This window comes from Branchiostoma lanceolatum, chromosome 7, assembly GCF_035083965.1.
Source record: "Branchiostoma lanceolatum isolate klBraLanc5 chromosome 7, klBraLanc5.hap2, whole genome shotgun sequence".
Taxonomy (NCBI): domain Eukaryota; kingdom Metazoa; phylum Chordata; class Leptocardii; order Amphioxiformes; family Branchiostomatidae; genus Branchiostoma; species Branchiostoma lanceolatum.
In genome coordinates, this window is record NC_089728.1 from 17,356,910 (window position 1) to 17,383,478 (window position 26,569).

The 26,569-nt window shown below is 40.6% G+C and overlaps 1 protein-coding gene across 2 annotated transcripts in view; it reads right to left on the minus strand.

Annotated features, from left to right (window-relative positions):
- LOC136437955 (sodium/hydrogen exchanger 3-like) overlaps positions 1-26,569 on the minus strand; it is a 37,245-nt gene that overhangs the window by 6,861 nt on the left and 3,815 nt on the right. For both annotated transcript variants that reach the window (XM_066432556.1, XM_066432555.1), the window contains exons 3-15: positions 22,056-22,156; positions 19,922-20,054; positions 18,760-18,995; positions 18,082-18,236; positions 17,594-17,695; positions 11,338-11,555; positions 10,149-10,351; positions 9,142-9,231; positions 8,258-8,328; positions 7,279-7,515; positions 5,135-5,261; positions 2,783-2,885; positions 1,430-1,567 (exon numbers count right to left, since the gene is read on the minus strand). In XM_066432556.1, coding sequence (XP_066288653.1) covers positions 1,430-1,567; positions 2,783-2,885; positions 5,135-5,261; positions 7,279-7,515; positions 8,258-8,328; positions 9,142-9,231; positions 10,149-10,351; positions 11,338-11,555; positions 17,594-17,695; positions 18,082-18,236; positions 18,760-18,995; positions 19,922-20,054; positions 22,056-22,156 — 1,914 coding nt within the window. The remainder of the gene's footprint in view (positions 1-1,429; positions 1,568-2,782; positions 2,886-5,134; positions 5,262-7,278; positions 7,516-8,257; positions 8,329-9,141; positions 9,232-10,148; positions 10,352-11,337; positions 11,556-17,593; positions 17,696-18,081; positions 18,237-18,759; positions 18,996-19,921; positions 20,055-22,055; positions 22,157-26,569) is intronic.

Sequence of the window (26,569 nt, forward strand, 5' to 3'; positions counted from 1 at the left end):
ACAAATACTGACAAACATCCCACAGCACTTGTCACCTGATTCTTTAATGGCTGTGAGAGAAGTTGCAAGCGAAGATGTTCTGAACAACTCTGTTGAAGGAATATTAGTAGCAATGATTTGTCACAAGTCAAAGAAAAACATATTTTATTTCTGATGACTTAGGCGCACTTTAGACCTACAATGTTATAAGGTCGTACGATCATCGTCGTAGGCGACGGTTTTCTTTAGACACACGGTCAGGAAATATCATGGGACCCCCCCGGCGCAGAATTCCATTGATGTGCGCGTGTGACTCAAAGTGAACTCTTGCGCTCAAATTCAAAATGGCGGGGGAACCGCTTGTTTTCGTCAAAAGATGAAGCTTTTACTGACTTTGCAACAACTGTTGCCCTGCAGATGAGACGTTGAGAACGGTGCTCAACAAAGAAAGAGATTGAGGCTGGTACAGAGACGGACGGGATTTAACCCGAGTTCGTGGCCGCCGCCGGGGATGTCCCGGGAATCGAGGAATAGCCTCAATAGGGGCATACTAGAGAAGTAGCCACTGGTAGCAGGGCGTCGCGCCGGAATACTAGTAACCGGTTTCGGACGAGAAAAATATGTTTCCATTGCTAACTGCATGCATATTTACAAAGAAAACGATAGAAACTTTCCTTCCCGGACAGGAAACAGCACGCTGTAGGCTTATTAGCATATCACCCACTTCCGTCGCCGGCGACGATTCTTCTTTAGACGAGAAAAACACAGCCACAGGCCCCCCCGCTGAACGTCGTGCGACTGGGTCCGAGGTGGTCGCACGACATTTCGAGGATTTCCCGTTTATTGCCGTCGTACGATTGTTTTGATCGTCTTTAGACGGCCAAAAAATACCGTCGCCGGCGACGTCGCCCACGACGATGATCGCACGACTCTAAAATGTCGTAGGTGTAAAGAGGCCCTTAATCAGCTTTCTAGAAAAAATAAGCTTACGGTATCATGAAAAAAATGGTATTACACAGAAATAAGATTTTGCATCAACACTGTCATCCCTATGTTGGATAATTCCACCAAGAATTTGGACCTTATTTTACGAAATATTGAGCAGCAAAAAATTCCATCAAATTCTACCCTGCAATTCCATAAAATTGTAATTTCATGAACCATAAGTTTTTGATGATCTGAAAGGCTAACAGTGTAATCATATGGCATAAACTGGCCTGGTATGATATAACACAATACATATTACACTAGATTTACTTTAGTTGACAAAGAGAATACACTGGAGCGTATTTTTGTTGTTAACCTGAGGTGAGTATAGTCCTACAACATGTACTTCAACAAACTTAACCTTCTCCCTGCTGCCTAACTCTGTAACCAATAGGGAATTGGGTGCCAAAAGGCTTCTTCAGAGTGCTTAAAGGTTAAAAACACAAAGTTTGTAAAATCTTACTTGTTTGAACCAGAGCCTTGTTTTTCTCGTCGGACCAGCTGACGTTGCGTCGAGGCCTGCCGTGTGGTTGGGGGGGCATAAGGTGATCTCCGCTGGAGGACTTCTTCATTCTGAGGCCATTTCGTCCATTTTTCCTTTCTGCAGAAAAAAATGGTTGCTTGTATCTCTACTTCATATAGAAATGCTTTAGTGGCCATTTGGACAATTTTGGGGCAGTTTTTTTCTTCCTAGAACTATCATTACATTAGCCTGAGTACCAACCTCCGTAGTGACCGCTGGCTCAAAAGAATTCGCTTGCTAACCACGGAGTCTGACCCTGCGCGTATCCGTAACGGCTGTCTCATTATCACGTAATGAGGGGAATTCGAGCTGCGTTCAGTGCCATTTTTCGTTCCAAGGTGTCTCTATTGCCCTGTTCGGGTCCAGTTTTGAAAGAATCGCCATGGCAACAGTTCTTAGAACCTACCCGTTACGAAGAACAGTGTGGCATGGGGAGGAGGTTAGACGAATGGGGCCAATCAGCGAGCTCGTTCAAAATCGGAACGAATATTTGACTAACAGCCGTTACGGATACGCGCAGAGTCAGACTCCGTGGTTAGCAAGCGAATTCTTTTGAGCCAGCGGTCACTACAGAGGTTGGTACTCAGGCTATCATTACATGACAATCGTTCACATTAGTATCAGGGTCTGATGAACTATCATGGAGTGAAAGTTCAGTTGCTACCAATGTACAGTGGAGGCATTATTTACACACTAGATAACTTTAAACAATGCTTGCAGTTAGATAACAGTGCAAAGGTTAGGTGAGACAGATCGTTCAGAGTAATAAAACCGGCTGCTGCCACGCAGTGTGCCTGCAAAGCACAGGCATTTTACCCCAAAAGAAGGGCAGTTATAGCTAAATAGAATGACACAGATACAGTTCAATGAAAAATATCATTAGAATTACATACGATTCTGGGATTGATACAAAAAGTCATGAATGTACCATTGCAGTGATATCAATATTTCAAGCATCATTTACTTCCATTCTTATAGTGGAAGTGGTGTTTGTTCAACTCCCATTATGATACTCTTTCTCATAAGGGCTACGTGCTAAGTAGTAAAAAAGTCTTAATGGTATGACTTGGTAGGGTTGGAACTCCCAATCTTCCAGATGCAAGGAGAAGCAGCTCTACCCCAAGGCTATTGCACCATAGCCTGAAGTCCAGCCCTGTTAACTTTGGTCCGCTCCCAATGAGCTAGCTGGAAACAGTCTTGTTGGCGGCTAGTGATGTTGGGAGCCTAACAAGGCTGGACTCAAGGCTAATTGCGCCAGTTATTGCGTGAGGAACGCAGCTGAGGAATACATACGGTGTCTGTGGTGCCGATGGCGATGGTGCCGAACGTTGCGTCTGAAGACTTCCTCGTTCTGCTTGTCCTCCGGCAGCATGTGCTTCCCTGTGAATGTCTTGTGCTGCAAGGGGGAATTACAACATCAGGGTTTATAAACATCACCGATAAATTATCACGGAAGCTCATCTGTGTTCAACTTGGTAGTAATCATGGTACAATGCTAAACTTTCTTCCTACACTCAGGTATACACGGATGAAATTTTTCTAACTGTCGCCTTCTTCAGGATCAATAATGACCAACCTTCCAAAGGTAACCCACGAGAGTTACTGACAAGTGCTTTTACGGATTGATCTCTGAAAGAAGGCAACAGTGGTTGTTAAAAATTAGATCCATATATACCTTAGTGTTGGAAGAAAGTTTAGCATCGTACTATGATCACAGACTGTTGTTTAAGTCCCTGTCACACAGTTGAGCTTTGGCCGTATTTGTTGATTGCCAAAGGGTCGCCCAATTTTAAAATCGATAGAGGGTCATGCATATTTTTCATCTGAAAATCTACCCTATTCAAAGAGGGTTCGTGAGCTGCGAATATCGAGAACACCAAGAACAATTAAGAGAACGCCAGGGTTAACGTTACAGTTGCCAAAAATGTCATTTAGAACTCGTTTACCTATTGATTTTTGTGTTGTGTGACAGGGCCTTAAAGGTAGTCTTATTAGGCCATCTGGAGATCAGAACACAGTATTGTAGAATAACAATTGGGTTAACAAGCATGCCTGGTATCCATCCTAATTCTAGAATTAGTCTGCTTCTCTGATTGCTTCCCTAACGAATAGCCTGGCACCTGTTACTGGAGGTCGGATTAGCAATAAAGGATTTGTGTAAAATATGCATGATTGCTCTGATTGGATCCAAGTTGCACTGTCCTCTGTAGCGGCATGGTAACAGAGTTTGAACAGGCATTTCGAAGTTATAGAAAATATTAGGTATCTGAAATAATTAATGACGTAGACTATTCTGCACGGGAACAATCAGAGAAGCAAACTAGACCTAGAATAGGAAGGATTCCAGGCTAGGAAGGTACATATAGACTAGGACACTCTGTAACAAAGAAGACCACAACAACATGGGAAGGGTTGATAAAATTGATATTTATTCAGAGATTGTTCATAATAACAACTTCTGTTTTCGGTAACATCTACTAACATAATTCGCCAGAGTACATAATTCCGCCACCCTGAAAAGATACGTCCAAACAGATCTCCAACCCAACGCCCCCCAATATAATGCACTCCTGTGCATCTAAACTGTGCATACAGTACTTGGGGAGACGATACACAAGAGATCTCTCAAACCCACAGTTTTTGAAAGTGGCGGATTTATGTAACTAGGCGGATCAATTTCAATGGAGGTTACATGTATCATATCTTGTAACATTAAGTCACAAAACTTTTTCACAACACTCTTCCACGATGTTCAACTCATTTTCTACTCAGGAAAACATACTCTAACCAATGACACCGAATTACAGCACTTGTCCACGGCATGCATGACGTTTTACCCATTGCCCGACAGGAAGCATGCTCTGCTCTAGAAGCCCGGTTATGTCATGTTCCTCCATGTGCTGAGACAGCAGTCTTCTGGACTGCACAACAGATAAAATCTCCAGCCATTGGTACACATGGATTCAGATGGAAAGATTCACAGGAACTAGCTGCTTATTTTCTGACATTGCCACTGATATTGTATACTTACCGCTTTTATTACAGTGAGAATCCTGTGGCATTTCTTTTTCATGTGTAAGACAAGATATTGTGGATATACGAGATGGAGAATGTTACAAGGGACATTGAGTGCCAGTGTCAAGGAAAGAAATGCACAAAAAGAGCTTCTTCTCTAGAGGTGCTTGCACTTAAGTTATGTTTCATATTTACTATGTACTATCTTAGATGGTTCCTGCTGTTGACCACTTTTAAACATAGACTGAAGTTTAAAAACTTTAGCAGATGAGCATCTCAAGCACTGAGAACTGCTGCTTGAAACTGTGTTTGGTCAATAATTTAACTTTCTTAACTCCCTGTCTGAACCAGAGTTCTAGGAATCAGCAATTACCTGGTAGCTTTGCATGTCAGTCAACTTGCATGTGTCAACTGTAGAAGTGTGTGTGTGTGTGTGTGGGGGGGGGGGGGGGGGGGGGTTGAAGATTCATGGACATTTGTATGATAACTACCGGTATGTAAATATCAGGAAAACAGGGCGTCTTCAAGGCGTCCTGCCTAAAAATAGGGCGACTAATTTATTTGATTCATTTTAGTGTAGGGCGTCCCCAAGACGCACAGACGCCTTACTAGCTAAACGTGTGCACCTACCCTTTTCCTGGTGTGGTACATGTTCTCCTGCAGCAGGTGGTGTAGCTCAGCATCGTCCACATCCTTCCCTGAGTACTCAGCAGTGATGGCCTGCATGTCCAGACAAGTGTCGCTCTGATTCTCTTGTCTGAAAGATAGTTTACATATCAGTTGTGAAAGTGACTGTCACAGTGATATCGATCCAGTTAAGCTCACTGAAGAGCTATTCTTCGACAGATGACATCGTGACAGATGGTATGTACAGTATTTACCGTAAATTCACCTAGCTCTTTCTGACAAGCACAATGAACAGTGGAGCATGGGTAAACATCCCGTCCTAAGGACTGAAACCCTTTCCGGTAGCGTACATGTCGGGTGACAGATCGAATCAGTTGTCATATATTATTATTGTTTGGACATTAGAACAAGCAATGTATAAGTATACGGCACTGAAATGACAATATGTTGCTCTATCCCATATGATTGAGTGTAATCAAACTCATTTGTATGCACCTATTCGATTGTTATTATGTATGTATAGATATAGCAGACCTTACGAAAGTCGCTGTGCTTTTGTTGTGTCAATAAATATCTTCTATATTGAAAAAAGCCAATCTTAGAATCTAAACGTAAGACACAATAAACATCTATGAAACATATGAACTTTGACATTTCTACTCCTCTTGTATGCATCTCAAAATTTCTTAGCTTCAAAACGTAGATTTCATAATGACCATTACTTTCAATGATACATCTGTGATCAAATAGCCGATATCTGAAAATTCTCTGAAGGGATGAAGGTACATAGCCCCATCAACAGCTGGTCAAGACATTTGGTCTATTCAAAGATTTTTGCCATGGTTTTGGGATTGAATACATGCCGGATATTATTATTTTTGAACTTGTTTGTCTTTGATTGCAGCTTTGTCAGTTCACAGCAGTACACATTTACTATGCATATTCACAATGTCTTCTTTCGACAAAGATTTACAATACATTTCATTGAACATGGAGAAAACTAAAAAACTGCAAGCAGCTGTTGTTGCTTCTAAAATGATGGGAGAATCTGGAGAAGACAGCATAACAAAACTTTGAATATGGAGAGGACAGGGGTCTTTTTTGCTACAAGATTTATGAACAGACGTTACACATTAACGTGGGGATTGATTCTGTAACACAAATTTCTCACAATTATATATTCATACAGGATCGGACAAAAAGCACTGTGCTTACAAGAAGCCCTGTTCTCAAAAACATAAATATAAACATAAACAATAACATTGAGTCAAACTGCAATCCAACATAGTATTAAAACAAACAAGATGGATAATGGTAAAGCAAAATGTAAACAAGAAGTTAGTGTACATTTTATCACAAAAATCTACCCGTACTATCAATGAAAGTTTGAACGATGTCAAAAATGTTACATTTTTGCAAGTACGAAAATAAAGGGATTGATTCTGAAACTGTTTTTTGTTACCATACTCTGCATCTTGAAAGCATCAGTCCATGAAATAGAGAAGTTACCATTAACTTTTGCAAAAGGACAAAGCTAATTAAGTAGACATTCTAGTCCTTTCCGAAATCCAAGAAAATTAAACAACAAGCTTTGAACTTTGCCTCGATAGGATCCAATACCTATGTATACAAATCTAGAAAAGCAAGACACTGCAAGAACCTACTGTAGGCTGAGGGCAGACCTTAAAGACAAAGACAGAGCTTCTGACTGGAGTACTGCTTCTCACCGCTATAAGTAGCCGATGTAGGTGACGCTTTTGCGGCAAGAACGTAATCCCAAACGAGGCTGAGTTTCGCTGCAAAAGCGCCACCTACATCGGCAACTTATAGCGGTGAGAAGCAGTACTCCAGTCAGAAGCTCTGAAGAAGGTGTCTGACAGACACCGAAACGTTAGCAAGTGAGATTACCTGGTTGTGTTAAAAGAAACACCAAATATCCTATGTTCTACCAACCTGATGAAATTATTTTCGGATACATGTAGGACCATTGCAGTCAGAAAGAGAACTGCAGGAGCTAAGGAAGCTCGCGATGAACCGGAAAAAGTGGAGAGATTTGAAGAAAGACTGATTGCAGCTGCTGGGTGTTCAGACCACTGCAGCAACAGAACACAGTGGACTACTAAGCAAATGAAAAATGTCAGACTTACAAGTTACAAGAAGACGTTTCGTTCCTCAGCAGTCGACCGACGGAATCAATGTGCATCTGGCCGCTGAGAACCATCTCGTGGAGGCTTGCCGCAAAGGAAACGTTCCTCTTCAGCATGTCTTGGGCGTCCTTCTCGTTCAATTTGCGGTGAACATCCAGTATTTCCTTCTCCTGAATGGCTTCTCGGTAATTCCTGACCAGCACTTTCTTCACGTAGTGATTGTCGAGGTATTCAAATCTGCAAAATAGAACAGTACAGTAAGGAATGGTTTAAACTTCCTCGTGGCGTAACACACCAGGTTTGTACTAAACAGGACATGCTGCATAGCCAGACTGATTTATTTGATCCACTCACACCAGGAAGGACCCCTACTATTTTCGTGTGGCGGGTTCTTTTGCATGCTTAAGGTGTGGCTCTCCTCAAACACAGGACCTCCGTTTAATGTCCTATCCAAGGGACATCCCTAACCGAAAATAGGTACTCATTTTCACCTGAATAAACTGAGGAAATTTGTGTTTCCTAAGGGCACAACGTCAACAGGGCATGTCAGGAGATTCAAACCCAGGGCCTCTGGGGCAAGGTTTTGTTGGTTACAGCATTAATCAACAAGAAAATGGTTCCAGATACAAACAGTCATTTTGTTGAGTAAGAACGAAATCTGTAGCAGAAAACAGTTCAAAGAAATTGAGAGCAAATTTGAAGCACACAACTGCAATAAAATCAGCACCACGGACAGTTTCATTGGCTAAGCATGGAGAACAATACAATCATGGTACAAAATCTAATATGACTTTTGAATGAAAGGAAATGCCACTAGTTAGTCTTCTTGAGTAAACTGTCACAAGAATGCAAACTTAGGTACAGTGAGCACAAATAGACATGAACCCTCTAAAGCATAAATGATTTGAACATCAATTCATTTCTGGCACAGTAAAGCTCAATTGTTCTTCACAACCTATACAAGGTGCATGTTTATCACCTGTCTCTCCAGTAGTGGTGACCATGATGACCAGTGATGTCCTCTATTGCTGCCATCATATGATCAATCAACTAAGGAAGGAACAGATAATTGATTGACATGTCAACAGTGTCAGTGATTGGTTGGTTAAGATTAGGTCATGTTGATTTGATTATATGGATGACATCTTCTGGGAACCCCAAAACTGATGCGAGCGTGTGAATAAAAAAGTTTGGAAAAAAAAGTTGCCTTCATTATGAAATTTGAGTAATCCAGAAGGTTGTACAAATGACTAACACACAAGAGTATGGTATATTGAATAATTATCAAGTCTGGATTTTTGTTCCTTCACATCTATTCTGAGATTGAAATTGACTTTGGCATTCTACGACATTAGTATCTGTTTTCCGACATATTTTTTTGCAATTCACAGTGTATAGTTCCTCATTTAGTAGCTGTTTTATTTGATATACAGTATGGTCAAAAATGATTTAATTTTGTGGAAAAAAAAATTGATGCCGGGATGCCATCCATATAATCAAATCAACATGGCCAAATATGGTTGCCTATCAATAATATTGTGCAGTCTGCTATAAGGTCCAATAACATAATTCTGCCAGGTGACATATATCTGCAACCATGACAAAATGCATCTAAAGAGATCTCCAATGCAATATCCCCAGGTATGATTCACTCCAGGCCTGAATATCTAAACTGTGCATACCTGGGGATGCTGAACTAGAGATCTCTCAAACACATAGTTTTTACAAGTGGCAGATACGTAACCCAGTGGATAAATTGTAACAGAGGTTACAGTTTGAACATACAATCAATTAAAATAGAATAAAATAGAGTGATAATGGAGAATATACATATCAAGTTGTTTATTCTACAGATTGTCTCACCCTTTCGTTGATCTGTTCTGTCATGGAAGGTTTGTGCTTGGCACTTCTCTTCACATGGAGCAGGTTCACCAGCGGCTTGATGGTGATGCCCTGGGTGGTACAGGATACATAAATACTTGTTAAAAGTTCCACAATGCATAATTCTACATGTCAAGCTTTTATTATTATAATTATTTATTATTAGGTAGGCCGAGTATTCTCTCTTCGCAGCCAGGGGCTGAATTGCGAGGAGCGCACAATTGGCGGGACTAGATCGCAAGGGTCTGGAGCGGCTGCCATTCGGCACTCAGGTGACCTCAATACGACAATTCTTCGTTTGCCGCCATAGGCCTGTAGGTTTTGAACCACTCACATCGGGAAGGACCCCTACTCTTTTCGATGAGTGCAATGGGTTCTTTAACATGCCTAAGGTGTGGCTCTCCTCAAACATGGAACCTCCATTTAACGTCCTATCCGAGGGACGTCCCTAACCGAGGCTAGGTACTCATTTTGATTCGTACTCTATACGATTCAGGTCTAAAAGCATACACTGCAGAAAACAGTACCTTAACACTGTATTCATTTTAAAGATGTTACATGTCTGCAACTGCCTGGAAAGAAAAGACTTAACATTTTATCTATTTCAATTTCCTCATCATATAGCACAAGAGGAACAGGATATATGCTTCTATATGTCTTCTGCCCAAGTTGAAAAGATACTCACATAATACAAATACATGATTGAATAAAACATAGACACAAATTAATTCAAAGAAAACATATAAACAAAAGGGTGAATTTAGACTGAGATACAGTTAGTACATGAACGAGCGAACCAGGTACATATAGTTTGAGGATGGAAACTGGTAGAAACAAGGTTATAAACTTGAGTTTTGATAACTTTTTTTAAAGGTTTTAATTTAGATATTTGGGCATAGTTTTAGACATCTGATATGCTCCAGCAGTTCGCTCCATATGGGAATGATTCTTTGAAAGAAAGTATTCTTTGAAAGAATGTTGCAGCCGACCTGTATAAACACAGTGAAGTAGATGACACAGATAGTTGCTGTGATCATGGCCTTCTTCTCTGGGAAGTGGCGCTCGTCCAGAAGAAACACCAGGGAGAATGCCACGGCTCCGCGGAGCCCGCCGTACGCCATGACAAACTGGTCTACTCCGGTGTACTTGGTCATACGATACCTGTTCAGTACCCAGGTTAGCACCAGTATCCCTATAGTAATAAAAAAAAAAAAATGAACCAAAAGAAAACATTAAAGGTGTTAACATTTTTTTTGCTTTCAAGTTGGCACAATCCTCCATACAAAATGTAGTTACCGCTTTCTCTTCCATTTTGCTCGCTTTCTGTGGTAAGCCAGCAAAACTATGGAGGATGGTACCCAAGCTACACTCCCTAGGGAATGTTGTCTTCTCTCATTCTCCAAGCAGAGGTTATGGTCTGAGGGCCAGAAGTGGCCACAATTTCTTTTGTGGAGGGAGGCAGATGAAAGAAATCGCAGACACTACAGCCCCCTGACTGAAACCTCTGCTTGGAGAATCGTTTTCTCTTGGGAAGTTGTCACTACAAATGATTAGAAGTTTTAGGCAATATCTTCAGTCTCATAAAACTTCAAAGTTGCAAGAAACTTGTCAGGGCTACATTGTTTATCTAAGCAAAATCGAATTATCCCAGACCAGCCAGCATGTATCCATTGTTTCTAGTGACCCAAATATACTTCGGTGATCTAAAATGGGACATCACAAATTGACAAAATAATTACTTTCTGCTTTACAGTATGTTACCAAGGACACGCACAGCTGCAACACTTACCTATCCTTCTATAGAACAGACAGAACTTACCTATCCTTCTATAGAACAGACAGAACTTACCTATCCCTCTATAGAACAGACAGAACTTACCTATCCCTCTATAGAACAGACAGAACTTACCTATCCTTCTATAGAACAGACAGAACTTACCTATCCCTCTATAGAACAGACAGAACTTACCTATTCTTCTATAGAACAGACAGAACTTACCTATCCCTCTATAGAACAGACAGAACTTACCTATCCCTCTATAGAACAGACAGAACTTACCTATCCTTCTATAGAACAGCAGAACTTACCTATCCCTCTATAGAACAGACAGAACTTACCTATCCTTCTATAGAACAGACAGAACTTACCTATTCCTCTATAGCACAGACAGAACTTACCTATCCCTCTATAGAACAGACAGAACAGCAGGGTTAACAGCACGAATCCTGTGTTCCAGTCGTGGTAGCTGTTCACTGTGGACAGCCCCAGGAACATGAAGATGACAGTTTCTGACACGTTGGACAGCATCTTCATCGAGTACTTGATGGTTGTGTGCGACTTCTGGGAAATGTTGGCTTCCACATAGTTCTTCATGGTGATCCCACAGAACACAGCTCTGGAGAAGAGTAAAAAAGGTAATGGTTAAGGAATAAACTTTAAGGTAGTTCCATGCAGGCATAAATACCTAGTAGTCATTGTTTGTAACAGATATTAAGCCTATCAAATTGTCTGAGTTTGACAGGACTGTAAGTAAAATGGATCTTCTTTCACACTGTGCAACAACTTGAACATATTGAGACGATTCAACAAACCATACATGTGCATAAAAGTTCAAGGTAGTCCCAAAGCCTTTCTGAGGCCATAGTGCCAGTGGGTTGTTATCCACTGTGTCTAGGGCATTGGAATTTGGAGCCCAACCCTCTCCTTCCTCCGCCTTTTACCTCCCCAACCAAAGTCAGGTAGTACTACCCATTTTTACACCTGGGTGGAGTGAGGAAAGTGTTGTTACGTGCCTTTCCCAAGAGAAAAACATTGGTGGCGTGTCTGGGGATTCAAACCTAGGACCTCTGCTCTGGGTTCTTGGCCAAACACCTTAACCGTTACGCCAACCCGATGCACCATGGTAGAGGGCAATGGATGACAGGCGTTTCTGGGCTGGCAGAGTGGTTCGAGTGGCGGAGGAAGACTGGCACTCGACATAAGTCAAGTAAGTCAAGTCAAGTCCATGGTAGAAGAATACAGAAACATACAATGTAGATTGTAGGGCAGTCCTTGGATTTTATATTGGAGATGATACAACTGACAATGTCATGTATTTTGATAAATGGAAAGTCAACTCTCTCATTTACAAGAAACTCCTGAGGCACGTACTTCAGATTTTATTTAGCGGCTACATGTATGTTCTGCATTGCTGGAAAACAGATTCTGAAGCTTCATATTCATTGAAGTACCAGGAAAATGCACTTAGAATTAAATTTTGGCCCCAGGCTAGGAAGGCATTCTTGAAATATTGAAATAAAGGTGTTCTCCTTTGCATTCTACCAAACCCATAAAATAATCTTGCAATAATCCCATGTGCTTTTAACAACACTTAGGTGTACTCCTCAACTAAAATGCAATTTCATGCAAATGACCGTCAAATCCACCAGTGAGAGTATTTCAAGAAATCCATTAAGCCAAGTGCTATCTACCTACAGCCCCTTGGAGGCCTCAACAACAGCCAAGACTTAAATCAAGGAGCTGTAAGAATATGTAAGTTGACAGTTATGTTCCTCTAAGGATCATCTTCTACACCATCTATATTCTACTCAAATTGATAATTCATAAAGCATGGTACATTTGTATGCAACCCAAGCTGCCATGCTGTCCACAGTGATATACATATGGTGCGTGCGCAGCAAGAAGTCAGAAAATTGGCTGCCCTCTATAGCGCTATTGTCGGAACCTGAAGGGACTTGATTGGATGGTGAGTTATGTAATTAATCAATCGGTGTCTCCTCCATTGGGCCACGGTAACTCGATCATGTGGTTGACATCTAAAACTAAATTTAATTTTGGCCTGTCTTCAGAGAGAAAAGTCTTTCTCCTTTTGATAGATTGGCAAATTTTTGCAGCAATGCTTCCGCTTAACAAATGGAGGAGGCACAACATCTGGGCTGGGATAACGTTCGATAAGGGTGTTCCGGACCAGTCTATATTTCACCGTAATGCCCGGGATTCGACGCCGTATTACATGAACTTCCATCCAATGTTTGCGTCGCTGTCAAAAATTTGAATATTATATTTGGAAGTTGGAATCGATGTTGTTACAATTTTTTTTTCGAGACACAAAATTCCCCCAACTTCTGGCGCATTTTGCATTGAAATATGTGTATTTTCGCATATGACATTAATAAAATACAACACAGTGTATCGCATTCTGAGTGATACAGAATACACAGTGTATGTATGTATTTATATATCCACAGCAAAATGAGAGAATATGTCATAACTGTTGAAAAATGAGGTTGTGAAACATTCTATCGGAAAGGCATTTACCAATCTGATCTGATAGAGGATGTCATCCATATAAGCAAGCTTGTGCAGGCTAAGAAGAAAATTGGCAATGACAGTGATTATAACGTTGAGTGACGAGAAGCTTTCTAGGTTGTTGGTTATGATAAATTTCAATTATAAGTATTTACCAGACTACATTTGAAGATAAGTGTGACAATATGTCCACTGTAATTGGGCTCTTCCTCCACTTATTTGGATAGAGAATCACACTCCACAGGACCTAAGGGTGTTAACTTGCATCTTATATTTCTGAAGCGAGTCTATTAAAGTGTATACGACAAAAATAACAAGCAACATTTAGTTACTGTACTAGAACAACAGTAGCTAATTGAACTATTGGCATAAACTTTGTCTTGAATTAATCTTCTTTCTAAAGACTACTTCAAGACATCCTAAATTGTCTTTACCTCATTAACATATCTATTCAGAGTTTTGGTATAAAACCTGGTGTTCTCAGTCCTATCGTTAGTCACTGACGAAAGACAGTGGATACTGTCTGAAACGTCTGACTGTTTCAAAATCTTATCCAGTTGCTTGAGTAATTATTTTTGGCGTATATTATTACCTGGATGTCTAACCTTCATCAACCTATTAAAGTGTAGTATATGTCCGATTGCCAGGAATTATACGGGTTGGCGTTAATGCTGTATGACATTAAAGTCTGAGTAGCATGCATGCAGGACTGAAAAAAAACTCTTAAAAAAGATCAGGTTGTTCTGAAAGATTTACTTGTATGAAAATGCTTTTTATCAAGTCTGACAAAAAAAGCAATATAGATTGAATTCTGCCATGCAGGCATATCATACCATATTGCCCCTGCAAGATATAACCTGCCAAATTGGCTGAGTTTGACAGGACTAAGGACTATAAGATTAAACTAAGACTGAATCTTCTTTCACCCTATGCAAAACATGGTTGTACCTATTGCATATTGAGATAATGCAACAACACATATACATGTACAGTCAAACCTGCCTATAGCGGTCACTCAAGGGACTGGCCAAAATCGACCGCTATGGACAGGTGGCCACTCTATAGAAACGGTTGATTGATTACGAGCAATATGTGGCACATGTTTCCACAAGCAAATACTAAATTTTAGTCCAAGTCGATCCATCGATCCGCCCCCAATCCGGAGCACATGCGACCAAAATGTTGCCAAAGACAACCGTGTCATTTTCAATTGCGCGGCGACATCATTTATCAGCAAATAATTGCGGAATTTCACGGTAAAATCAGCCTGTTTGGGTCGGATTCCTTGCCGGGAGAAAAAACAACAGCTGCAAGATGAGAGGTCATAAGGTCATTGGGATAGTCTACTGTAATATGGGTGCAGCTGCAATGTGTGAGTTATGATTTTACTCTACATTGAATAGTACAAAATGTAAACTTATTTCGTCAAAGAAGTTCTTTGAATAAAGAAAACAGAATATACAAAGAATGGATGACTTTATAACCTTTTTTTAGAGGATAAAAGGCGTCTGTCTTTTTTTAACAAACTGCTCCCCCATGGTGCTACTAGTGAAGTAACCCAAGTAAACAAAGCGTCGCGCTAGGACCGCGCACAAAGAGGCTCTGTTTTTTTGCAAATTTCTGGCGTCTTAGCGGTTTTGAAAATTCAAAACCAACACCAAGAGCAAAATAAAACCATGTACAACATTTTCATGGGTAACACTGCAGCTATAATGACATTTTTTTCTGCGGGGATTTGAAAGAAGGCTCCTGAACCTTGCGGCGACCATGCGCCGTGACCGTTATCGGCAGTGTTTCCAGACCCGCGGGACCGAAAATCGAGTGGCCGCGACCGCGTTGGACAGGTGACCGTTATAGCCTAATTCTTAATGCTTATGTCAATGGGAAAAATCCAAGGGACCGACAAAAAGTGACCACTATGGGCAGGTGGCCGCTATGCAAAGGTGACCGCTAATACAGGTTTGACTGTACATAAAAGATAAAGGTAGTCTCAGCCTTTTTGAGGCCATATGGGCACTGTCTAGGGCATGGTATTGGAAGGCAGAGCCCATCCCTCTACTTCCACCACCTTTTACCTCCCCAACCAAAGTCAGGTACCCATTTTTACTCCTGGGTGGAATGAGGAAAGTCATGTGTGCAGTTCCTTTTCCAAGGAAACAGTCTAGCCAGGTCAATGCCAGGGATCAAACACGTGAACTCTTGATCTCTAGTCCCCTAGCCTAGCCACAAGGCCATAGATGCCATGCGGTATACATGTACACCGTCATGTTCATTCACAATGTATCAAGTTCTCTGGATACATGCACTACGCTGAGACATGTAAAGACTTCCAATCCTTTCCTTATTCCTCTGATGTTCCTGGAGTTGTAAGACACCAGTTCCTGAAATGACGGGCTTAGCATTCTTAAAGCACATCTTATCTCATGAACAGGTGTGAGAAGATAAGGGCGGCTGGTCAACAGAACTTATTTACTGCAGGAAATTGGACTTTTCATGTCCTACAGTATCAGCTAGAATGTCCAGCTTAAAAACATTGGACAACTTAATTCAGCCCTTTCTTTCATCGCAATTCCCAAGCAAGAGGAATCGATATTCCAACTTGTCTCTGCATGCAGAAGAATAAGGAAACTTCCATCAAAAGGCACCAGATCTAGATCATATCTTTGTATTCCATCTACCGCTACCAGTTCCAGTTGGGTGCGCCCAGAAAGCGAGATAGATTAAAAACCTCAAGGTCATGTACAGAAGACCTCATTACGACGGAACCAATTTCAGTGTTTTACACAGATTGCCAATTTCACATCAAACGCAATCAAAGCAATTGGAACTCACACAGGGTTTACCTTCGGCTCACTCACTGAATAGTAACCAAGTTGCGAGAGAATACTGTAAATTTATTTAAGTTTGCGTGGTCTTAATTTCGCGCTAAGGCAAAAATGTAGTGTTTGCGGCGGTTTTAACTTGGCAGTGCTATAGTCACATACTGCTACAGTATTGGACGAAAATGTTCGCGGTGGCTTTAAGTAAAACGGTCGCCGTGAAAACCGGGAACATAAAACCGCACAAACATTTCTGCATTTACAGTACTCTAAGACTTGTTGAATCTTTCATATGTGTCACAAGAAATGCCATACCCTGAGGATCACTTTCCTAATCATGGCAGACATTTTCTAACAGCAATTGGCCTCAAAAGCAAGGGCTGTGATTTGACTCTATTATGTATGGTGCCAATTTTCTCTCCTCTGCAAATTGCAGCTAGGGGCTGAATATAAAGGGAGACTGAGTTTGCAATTGATGGGGCTGAAGTGCCTGAGTGGCTGCCATTTATATCGCTGACATAGTGATATCGCTGACATAGTGACCTCGCTATGCCCATGGGATTGTTGATTCCTTCACTACTTATCAGTCAGTACTCACACCAGGGCATACTTTTCAAGATGGCTGGTATAGTCTTAGATATGCTTCAAATGGAATGGCTCCCTTATACAGTGGAACTGGTGTGTTACGACGAAGGGCGGTTATACCGGCTATACAGATACAGAACAGAGAACTCAATTCTCTCCAGAGGATAGCATTGCAATGCCAATATTGTTTTCGAACTCCAGTGATTAGACTAGACTTGACACTTCCCGTTCTCACAAGAATACAAACAGAACATGTAGCACAGTATAGTGTATCTGTATCTGTCTAGCCAGTATTTGGCATAATACATCAAACACCCTCTAGATTAATTTTGGACTAAATATTGCACTTTGGACAAATGCCTGTAGCATCTTACAGCTTTTTATGACAAAGTTGATATTTTATGAAAAACTTCCATGCCACTTAACGGATCATATTGCGCATTGACCCCATAGTAGATTCGTCACGAGTCGTTGAAAATCTTGAGATTTTCTGAAAAATCTGAAGATTGTCTCAAAGAATCTGAAGATTGTCTCAAAGAATCTGAAGATTGTTTCAAAGAATCTGAAGATTATTTCACAGAATCTGAAGATTGTTTCAGAGAATCTGAAGATTGCTTCGAAGAATCTGAAGATTGCTTCGAAGAATCTGAAGATTGCTTCGAAGGCCCATGGTATCTTAACGAACTTCAAACCCCTTCGCTTTGTTCTTATAGATACTTACGCCATAATGCCAGACAGATGGAACATCTCGGCCGTCAGGTACGACAGGTATGAGAACACAAAGACGAACAGAGGCTCGATCACCCTCACGTGATCTGTAAACCTGAAATAAATCATATACACTTTGTTGAGGCTTTTCAAATTCTTATACATAGAGATAGTTCAGAGAACTGTTAACTCGAAACATTTTGTGATAAGAATTTCTGAAGTGATTCCTTATCACAGACTTGCAATATTATCAAGAAACATTCTTTTAAATGCCGCAAACTGTAAACGAAAGCAGTATGGAAAGAAAAATACAACAACAGTCAACCACTTTCATTTCAGCACTAAGGACAGACACATTGCAATATTTCAACAATGCAGTGTTTCAGTGTGCACTTTTTAATACAACGGCTAGCTAATTAAGTGTCTTCAACAAATTTGAATGCAATTGTTTACAACAAAACAATCTTGAGTTATAGACTTATGATTAGTATGACCTCTGACCTTGTTGTGAAGGATGTGATGACCCCAAAGATGACCCCAATGAGAACGCCTCCCAGCCCAACAATGAAAAATGATGCACACCCCGCCACAACGTCTATGGCTATGATGTTGTCCTCCCCAATCTGATTGTACGCCTCAAACATGTGGTACAGTACCTGTGAAAAAAGGTTTCCCCTATTCAGACATGTCTTAGATTCATGCATAATACACTCTTTCTTTGTTGATTGCATCAAAGGTATTTTGTTCAAGTGCCAATATCGTAAGCAGCACAAGTTTCTAAAGGCTACAATGAGAATAAATATGCACACAAGTTTGTATATGTGCCAAAGAGCAGTTACTCATTGACAAGCAACTAGATCTGATTTTGAAAACAGTCTGACGTTTCAAGTAGCATCCACTACTTTTTGCTAGTGACACAAGCAAGATCCTATGGATGCTATTTGAAACATCTGACCGTTTTCAAAATTATATCCAGTTGATTGAGTAACTGCTCTTTGGAGTATCTTATTACCTGGATATCTAACCTTCTTCGATGTAAGTTTGTATATGATTGTGCTGTTTAAGTGGAAATGTTGAAATGTGTACGTTTTACCAATGAGTAGAGTTATGTTTGGGCAAAGAGAGACGTAGGTTTGGGCTTGAAAAAGGCATTGCAAGGGCAAAAAGAAAAGTACTCACCACTGTCACAGCGTCATTCAGTAGTGACTCTCCAAACACGGTAATGTGGAGAAGTTCATTAACGTGGACCTCCTCAAACACCGCCAGTACCGCCACGGGGTCCACCGCGGAGATGAGACTACCGAACAGGAGGCAGCGTAGAAGGGAGATATCACTGGCCGAACCCAGCCAGCCCAGCTGTGCACATCCGTACAGGGACATGGAGATGCCTAACGTGTTCCATAACGTGCCGATGACTGGGAAATACAGAACAGATTAGTTTCGTACAGGTACAAAAAACACTTGTGATGTAACCTCCAATAACATTAATCCACCGGGTTAACATAAATTTGCCTCTTTGAAAAAGAATGGTTTTGAGAGATCTCTAGTGTAGCAACTCCCAGGTATGCACAGTTTAGATATGCATTGTACTGGGGGACATTGGGCTGAAAATCTGATTGGACGTATCTTTTCAGGGCCCCGGTTGTTGGAATTATGTACCCTGGTTGAATTATGGGTACTGACGGACAGATGGATGGACGGATGGACGGATGGATGGACGGACAGATGGATGGACGGATGGATGGATGGATGGATGGATGGATGGACGGACAGATGGATGGACAGATGGACGGACAGATGGATGGATGGAAAGACGGACAGATGGATGGATGGATGGATGGATGGACGGACGGACAGATGGATGGATGGATGGACGGACAGATGGATGGACAGATGGACGGACAGACAGATGGATGGATGGAAAGACGGACAGATGGATGGATGGATGGATGGACAGACAGATGGATGGATGGATGGACGGACAGATGGATGGACAGATGGACGGACAGACAGATGGATGGAAGGAAAGACGGACAGATGGATGGATGGATGGACAGATGGATGGACAGATGGACGGACAGACGGATGGAAGGAAAGATGGACAGATGGATGGACAGATGGATGGACGGACAGATGGATGGACAGATGGATGGACAGATGGACGGACAGACAGATGGATGGATGGAAAGACGGACAGATGGATGGATGGATGGATGGACGGACAGATGGATGGAAGGACAGACGGACGGACGGATGGAAGGATGGACAGGTGGACGGATGGATGGATGGAATAGATTGGATGCTATAGACAAGTTTTGTAGCAACAATTGTCTGACCCTACCTGCATATGTAAGGATACTTGCAATGTTGTCAAAGAAGGCCCTGTTGGGCATGAAGTATCCAGCCTCTACCACGATGGGAGGCAGGAGATACAGGAAGAAAGTGTCTGCACTCAGGGTGTGGACGTTTTCCTCCTGGAGTATACAATTAAAAAAAATTCAATCAAAAATTAATAATAAAGTTTACTTGTTAACACCATTGCAATGCCTTAAAGTGGCATATAGGGCAGCAAGTTTCCCAATGCTGTTTCTGTAGCAGGGTATATTTTAACAGGGAGGGGTTGCTAGCTCTAAGCAATGCCTTTTTACATGCTTCAGGCACCGCCTGAAACAAAGGAACCCGATTCTACGGTCCTTCCGAAAGACAGGTGCTGTCCCAACCAAGATGCCCTTCCTGGGATTGACCTGCGGTCTCCCCGGTAGCAATTTATTGGAAACAGAAGCTCAACTGTGAGGCTACTACCTGCTATCAGTTGAGCTACAGGACACACCTCACAATAAAGTGAATCTAGACTCCCTCCAAAGCAGCTTTGGTTTCTCTCTGAGGAAAAGCAAAATCAAGAGTCCCCCAGATCTGATAATATATAATAATATCAAATATTTAGATGTATATTAAATTTTGCATTTAGTGTATATCAGGGCTGTCTCTAGGACATATCCTTCCATCCTGGGACTGAAATTTGCTTGTTAGGACAGAACAAAAATTCTCCCCATCCTTCCAAAAGATCTGAACTTAAGATTGATATACGATTGATGAAAAGGTATTTTTGTATGCTAAAAATGACAGATTCAACAGCAAAAATGGGTCCCCAAACAATGAGTGGGACGGAATAAAAAAAGCTGTAGACAGCTGGTGTATATGCAGTATTACATGTATGTATATGGATACATTGTATACGGTGGGTGTTGCAACAGTAATATTGAATGAGGATAAAGTTGTTTTTAAAAAAAATGGCATTGCAATAAAAATGGTTTGCTATACAATGTATATGAAAATCTCCAGGCTTTAAAGTACATATGCCTGACAACTGCAGGAATTTTCCCTACGTAGCTACCAATAACTTATATATAATTATTACTTTTATCTGCTAATCTCTTTTGCGTGTACCAAAATCCCTCTTTGGGGAGGTACCAACAGGTTAATCCTGTAAGCTAAGGCAGCCATGTGCCCTTTACAGTTGGCTGCTACAAATGCACAGTATTGATGATCCTACCTAGAAACCCAACAGCCACAATTATAACTTAAAGGGCAGACTGCATGCTGCTTATACTCTAAAGGTCACTGAGGCAATATCAATTTATTCAATTGTTTCTCAGAGCCACTTATTACATATCAGGAGCTTTCCCTAGAGCGTTTTTTTAGCAAGTTGCATAGTCCTCTGTTAGGCCATGTTGATTCGATTTTATGGATGACATCCATGCATAAATCAGTTTTTGTTCATTTAGAAAAACAACAACTTTGGACTGCACTGGAAATCGTACAAAGGCAGCTGTAAAATGAGCAAAGATATATAGTAAATGCTGTAAATTGAAAAAAAAAAAATTCTAAGAATAAAGTAAGATGACATAGAATGCCAAAGTCAATTCCAACTTCAAAGAAGAAAATTTGAAACAACAAAAATGAAGAATCTATTGTTTGGTAACATTCTATGTATGTTAAGTCATTTGTTCAACCTTCCTTAATTTAACCACATACTTCATAATGAGGCCAACTTTTTTTGCTAAACTTCTTTTTATCTGCATGGTCTCATCAGTTTTGGGGTACTGGTTCCCAGAGGATGTCATCCATACAATGGAATCAACATGGCCTTACGGTAATGGCATTTGAACAGGCATTTGTTCACAACTTTGATTGAAAGTTTTACAAAAACATATTGGACACCCAAATTTATCCAATTTGGGAAAATCATAACTCTTGCATTATTAATATTCTACACGTCGGATATTTGAATGCCAACTGTTTCTCTATTAATTGGTGCAAGACTATTTCGCACTGAATCAAAGCGATCAGTGCAGCAGACTGGAGCTAGAGTAGTATGCCTACCAGTTGTGTCAAGAAGTCTAGTAAGATAAGTGTGTCACGCACACCGCTAATGGTTTTTTTAAATAAAGTCTGAAAGTCTTAGCCTTACTGACCTGCTTGGTGAGAAACAGTATGGCTCCAACTATCAGCCCAAGTACCACCAGCAGGCAGCTCTCCGGAACGATTTTTGACACCTTGTTGGACAAATGGAAACCTGGAAGATGGGAGGAAATATTGCATTAGATATGGACCAGGGAGTAGCGTGGGAGGGAGACTTAACTGGAAGAGAATGCAGTACAATGGAATGAATTGCATCAGACATGGACACGAAGTAGTGTGCCAGGGAGGTTTAAATAGAACTTAGAAGAGAATAGATATTGCATTAGATATGGACCAGGAAGTAGCGTAGGAGGGGTTTAATTGGAAGAGAATATATTTTGGAATAAATGGCATCAAATATGGACAAGGAAGTAGTGTGCCAGTGAGGTTTAGATAGAAGAGAACACTAGATATTGCATTAGATATGGACCAGGAGTTAGCGTAGGAGGGGGGTTTAACTGGAAGAGAATGCAGTATAATGAAATAAATTGAATGAGATATGGACAAGGAAGTACATGTAGTGTGCCAGGGAGGCCTAAACAGAAGAGAATAAAATATTGCATTAGATATGGACCAGGAAGTAGCGTGGGAGGGGGGTCTAACTGGAAGTCTTTGAGAATAAATCTAACTTGAATTTCTTACACCCACACTAATGGAGACAATTTCAGTCTGTTACAATTTGACAAGCTCATTTCAGTCACTATAATGGCAGTTTTGTATACAAATAAATTATCATTATAAAAAGTTATAAAATACAATTACAAAAACACACAGCAGGTTTCAAATTCATTCTAAAAATAGTTATACAGGAAAAAATTTAAGTACACAACATAGAGGAATAAAGTTGAATTTCAGCAAAACCAAATTACAAACGTTACTCCTCTTTAAAGCTTCAGAGCTACCAGTAACTAAAAAAACATAAACAACTTAACAAGTAATGTAACAAAAGTCTTAACTTTTATCACTTTTCTGACACTCGAAATAGTGTATACCGGTACTTGTGTACAATAGTGCCTTTACATATACTACATTGTAATGTATGTATTACCCTTAAGACAAATATCTAGGTACACCAGTGCACCCACAGCATGACCCACAGTCTAAAATAAGGTGCACAGCTCCAATTTTGCGTGCCTTAAACTAAAGTGCACATGCACCCAGTACATTTAGTTAATATGTTTAACTTAACTTTTCTTTTTTGGCTGTCATGGCCAAATATGCATATTCTCATGTCTCATTTAGACATTGTCTGTGGGACAAAGAAAATATTACATTAGTTACAATCATATACTGAGGAAACCATCCTTGGCAGAACAGTCTTTCAGTACCAAGGACAGAGGAGAGCTTAGCTATAAATGTTTACTATATCATAGGTGGTCCCATAAGGAGGAAGTGGGTTGTTAATCCACTGTGTCTAGATCTAGGGCATAGTATAGGAAGGAGGAGCCCATTCCTCTCCTTCCATCGCCTTCTACCTCCCTAGGTATCCATTTTTACATCTCGGTGGAGTGAGCATTTAATGTCTTGTAAAGTGCTTTTTTCGAGGACACAACATTGGTGGTATGTCAGGGGATTCAAACCCTGTAGACATCTGGGCAGGCTTTTAGCTAGGCATGCGTCCATGCGTCTTTTGGACGCATGATACTAGAATAACAATGGAATTGGACGCCCTCTTTTCCAGCTGGACGCACAGACCCCCTGTTTCCCTACTAATTACATACACATGTTACTGTGTTACAGTGTTACTGTTGCTTTTTTAGTCCTACCAGACACTTGGATAGCATGAAAACTGATTGACATGCAAAGCTACCAGGAAATTGTTAATCCATAGAGCCCATTGGGAGACAGAGAGAGAACCAGCAGTTTTTAGAGCTTAAAATGGTCTGCTAAAAGTATGAGAAGACAAGAACAGTCCTAACCCCCTATTTTTGGACCCCTTGTCTACAAATCCTAGCTAAAAGCCTTCCTCTGAGTTCTGGGCTAAACACCCTAACCATTACGCCACCACGATGACCTTAGCAACGAATCGCTGCCCCAGAAAATGGCCGTATGGGGAACTGAGCTTTGAAGCTATCTTTGTAGCAGACGTACGTGAAGAGCATGATTAGTACCATAGCCACTGCTCTGGGACTCATTAGTATCATTATCAGGCTACAGTAGTTTGCCGCTCGTACAACCAGACTGCCAATTACGGTAAAGTGTCCCCTGTGTGAACATACATTTAACACTGCTGTTTGCCTCCAAGATACACTTAGAGGGTATCTAACGGCCATGCCCCTCTTCAAGGCCGTGTATGGTGTGTGATATTGAATTTGTTCACATATCTTCTACAAAAGCTTAACAGTGCTTACACTAGCTATGCGTACTGAATATAATGAGTTGTGACATGATTCTACTAGACTAAGTAATACTATATACTTTCATCTATGTATGCCTGACAGGGCGGAGAATGTTTTAAAAGCTGAACAAATGTGAGCAGGGTATCTGTATAATAAATCATAATTTTCTGGTATTAGGGAAAGACCCATTTTGGCTTGACCTTTCTCACTGATCCATGAATATCAAATCTTCAATTTTTACCATCTGTTATTATAGTAATACATCATAATGATACATCATAATTACATCATAATAAATCAAATTTGGGGAATCTTGAATGTTGTTTGTTACTTAGGGAGATGGTTCAATAATTACCATTAGTAATGACATATCATTACTGGTGATTCTCCTACACAAAGTCAATATGTATCTGTCAATAGTCATTAAAAATTGAGCTATGACTGCTCGATCTCTATCACCGAGCAAAGTGACATGTACACCTATGTACAATGTATTGTACAATGTATCATTATGGGCCTATGATGGAGAAAAGTTCAATAGAGGGCAATCTGTGTCCAAAGTAAATACAAAACATTAAAGAGCAGGCCTATATTTTATACAAAACATGCTCTCACATATACTGGTAGGCTCAAACAAATCAAAGTGCTTTATTCTAGATCTAATTCTTCTATATTTCTCCTCGCAGTTCTGTAAATCAGCTTCCTGTAATGTGAAACTGACCAGATGGCACACGAGCGGACCTTTACTAATAACCTGTTATTAATAAATGACCATGTTATTCATTTACAAATGACATCTTTGGAAATATCCAGGACACGCAGATGGACACTGTTCTTTTTGTTATGTAAATCCAATCTATATTTGTCTACTTTGGAAATAACAATTATCATTCACATTATCATTCACATGTACAATTACCATCATTTTCCCTGAATAGTTCAGATATGGAAACACTTTTGGCTAGCAGTAGCACATGCTTAGATCTCACCAACTGTGACAATTAGTTTGAAACTCACAGGGAAACGCATATATCTACATTCATTTGTTGTGCAGTTAGGTCTCGAAATACTGGGGGCATTTTTGTGCACCTAAAATTTATTCTGTGTTGTGCACCCAAAATTCTTTCTGTGCAGCTTAACTTTTAGGTTATGTGCGCCAGTGTACCTATTCCAAAAAATGAATTTCGAGCCCTAATATTGATCACATTTTGATGGTTAAAAGATAAAGTTCCAACTGTTGGTGCCAAATGTCATTAAAAAAGTGAGTCTCACTGGACCCGCGGCACGCTGGTGGCATCGCTGCATCCTAAACTGGATTTGTGTTACCCTTGACTTTATAAGGACTCTCAACTTACAAGTATGACCAAAAAGACAACAAAAAACACAAAGCTTAAAAAGATTCTTTTTTTGTCGATGAAATTCGTTGACAACTTTGAACTTTGAACTTTGAAGCGGTGGCACATCGGCAGCGCCGAGTGCTAAAAGTACATACTTAACGCAGATTGAGATATCATAGTTAACCAATATACAAAATCTAGTCGAGAGTATCGAAGAGTAATAAATTAAAGTAACAGTAGCTGGTGCATGGAAAACCAAAGAAGTTCATAGAAGTAATATTATAGCAGTAAAAATAAAATATAGATAAAATGATAGCAGATAAATGGTAAACCTTAACTAACAACTGCTTTGTCAATTCCTTCGGCCACAGCGACGACCCAAGCGTGCCGCGGGTCCAGTGAGAGGGCGGCTTAAGAGAAGCAACCAGTGTCCCTTGCAACATCCATATCAGACTAATTGCATTGACTAAAAAGGGCAAATTGCCTTTTGGTTGTCCTTCATGATCAGTTTAAAAGGCAGCCAATGGAGAACTGTGTTTCATGGTTTCCATGAGTGTCAGGTGGGGATTAGTATGGGGAGAACTTGATTGATAGGCCAGGGTATAAGGATGGTCAGGGGAGAGATCATGTTACGCTACACAGATTCCAACATGATGCTCCCAAATACCATACATGGGCTAAGTACCTACATGTACATGTAGTTCTAAAGCTACTTAGCAGTCTCTGCCATTACATGTTAGGAGGGCAGGATAGAATTTGCCATTGGTGATTGTCTTACCATAGAGAAAGAAAATCACATTGACAGCCTTGCCTTTCCTATACTAACACATTGTAAAAGAATTTAGGACTTAG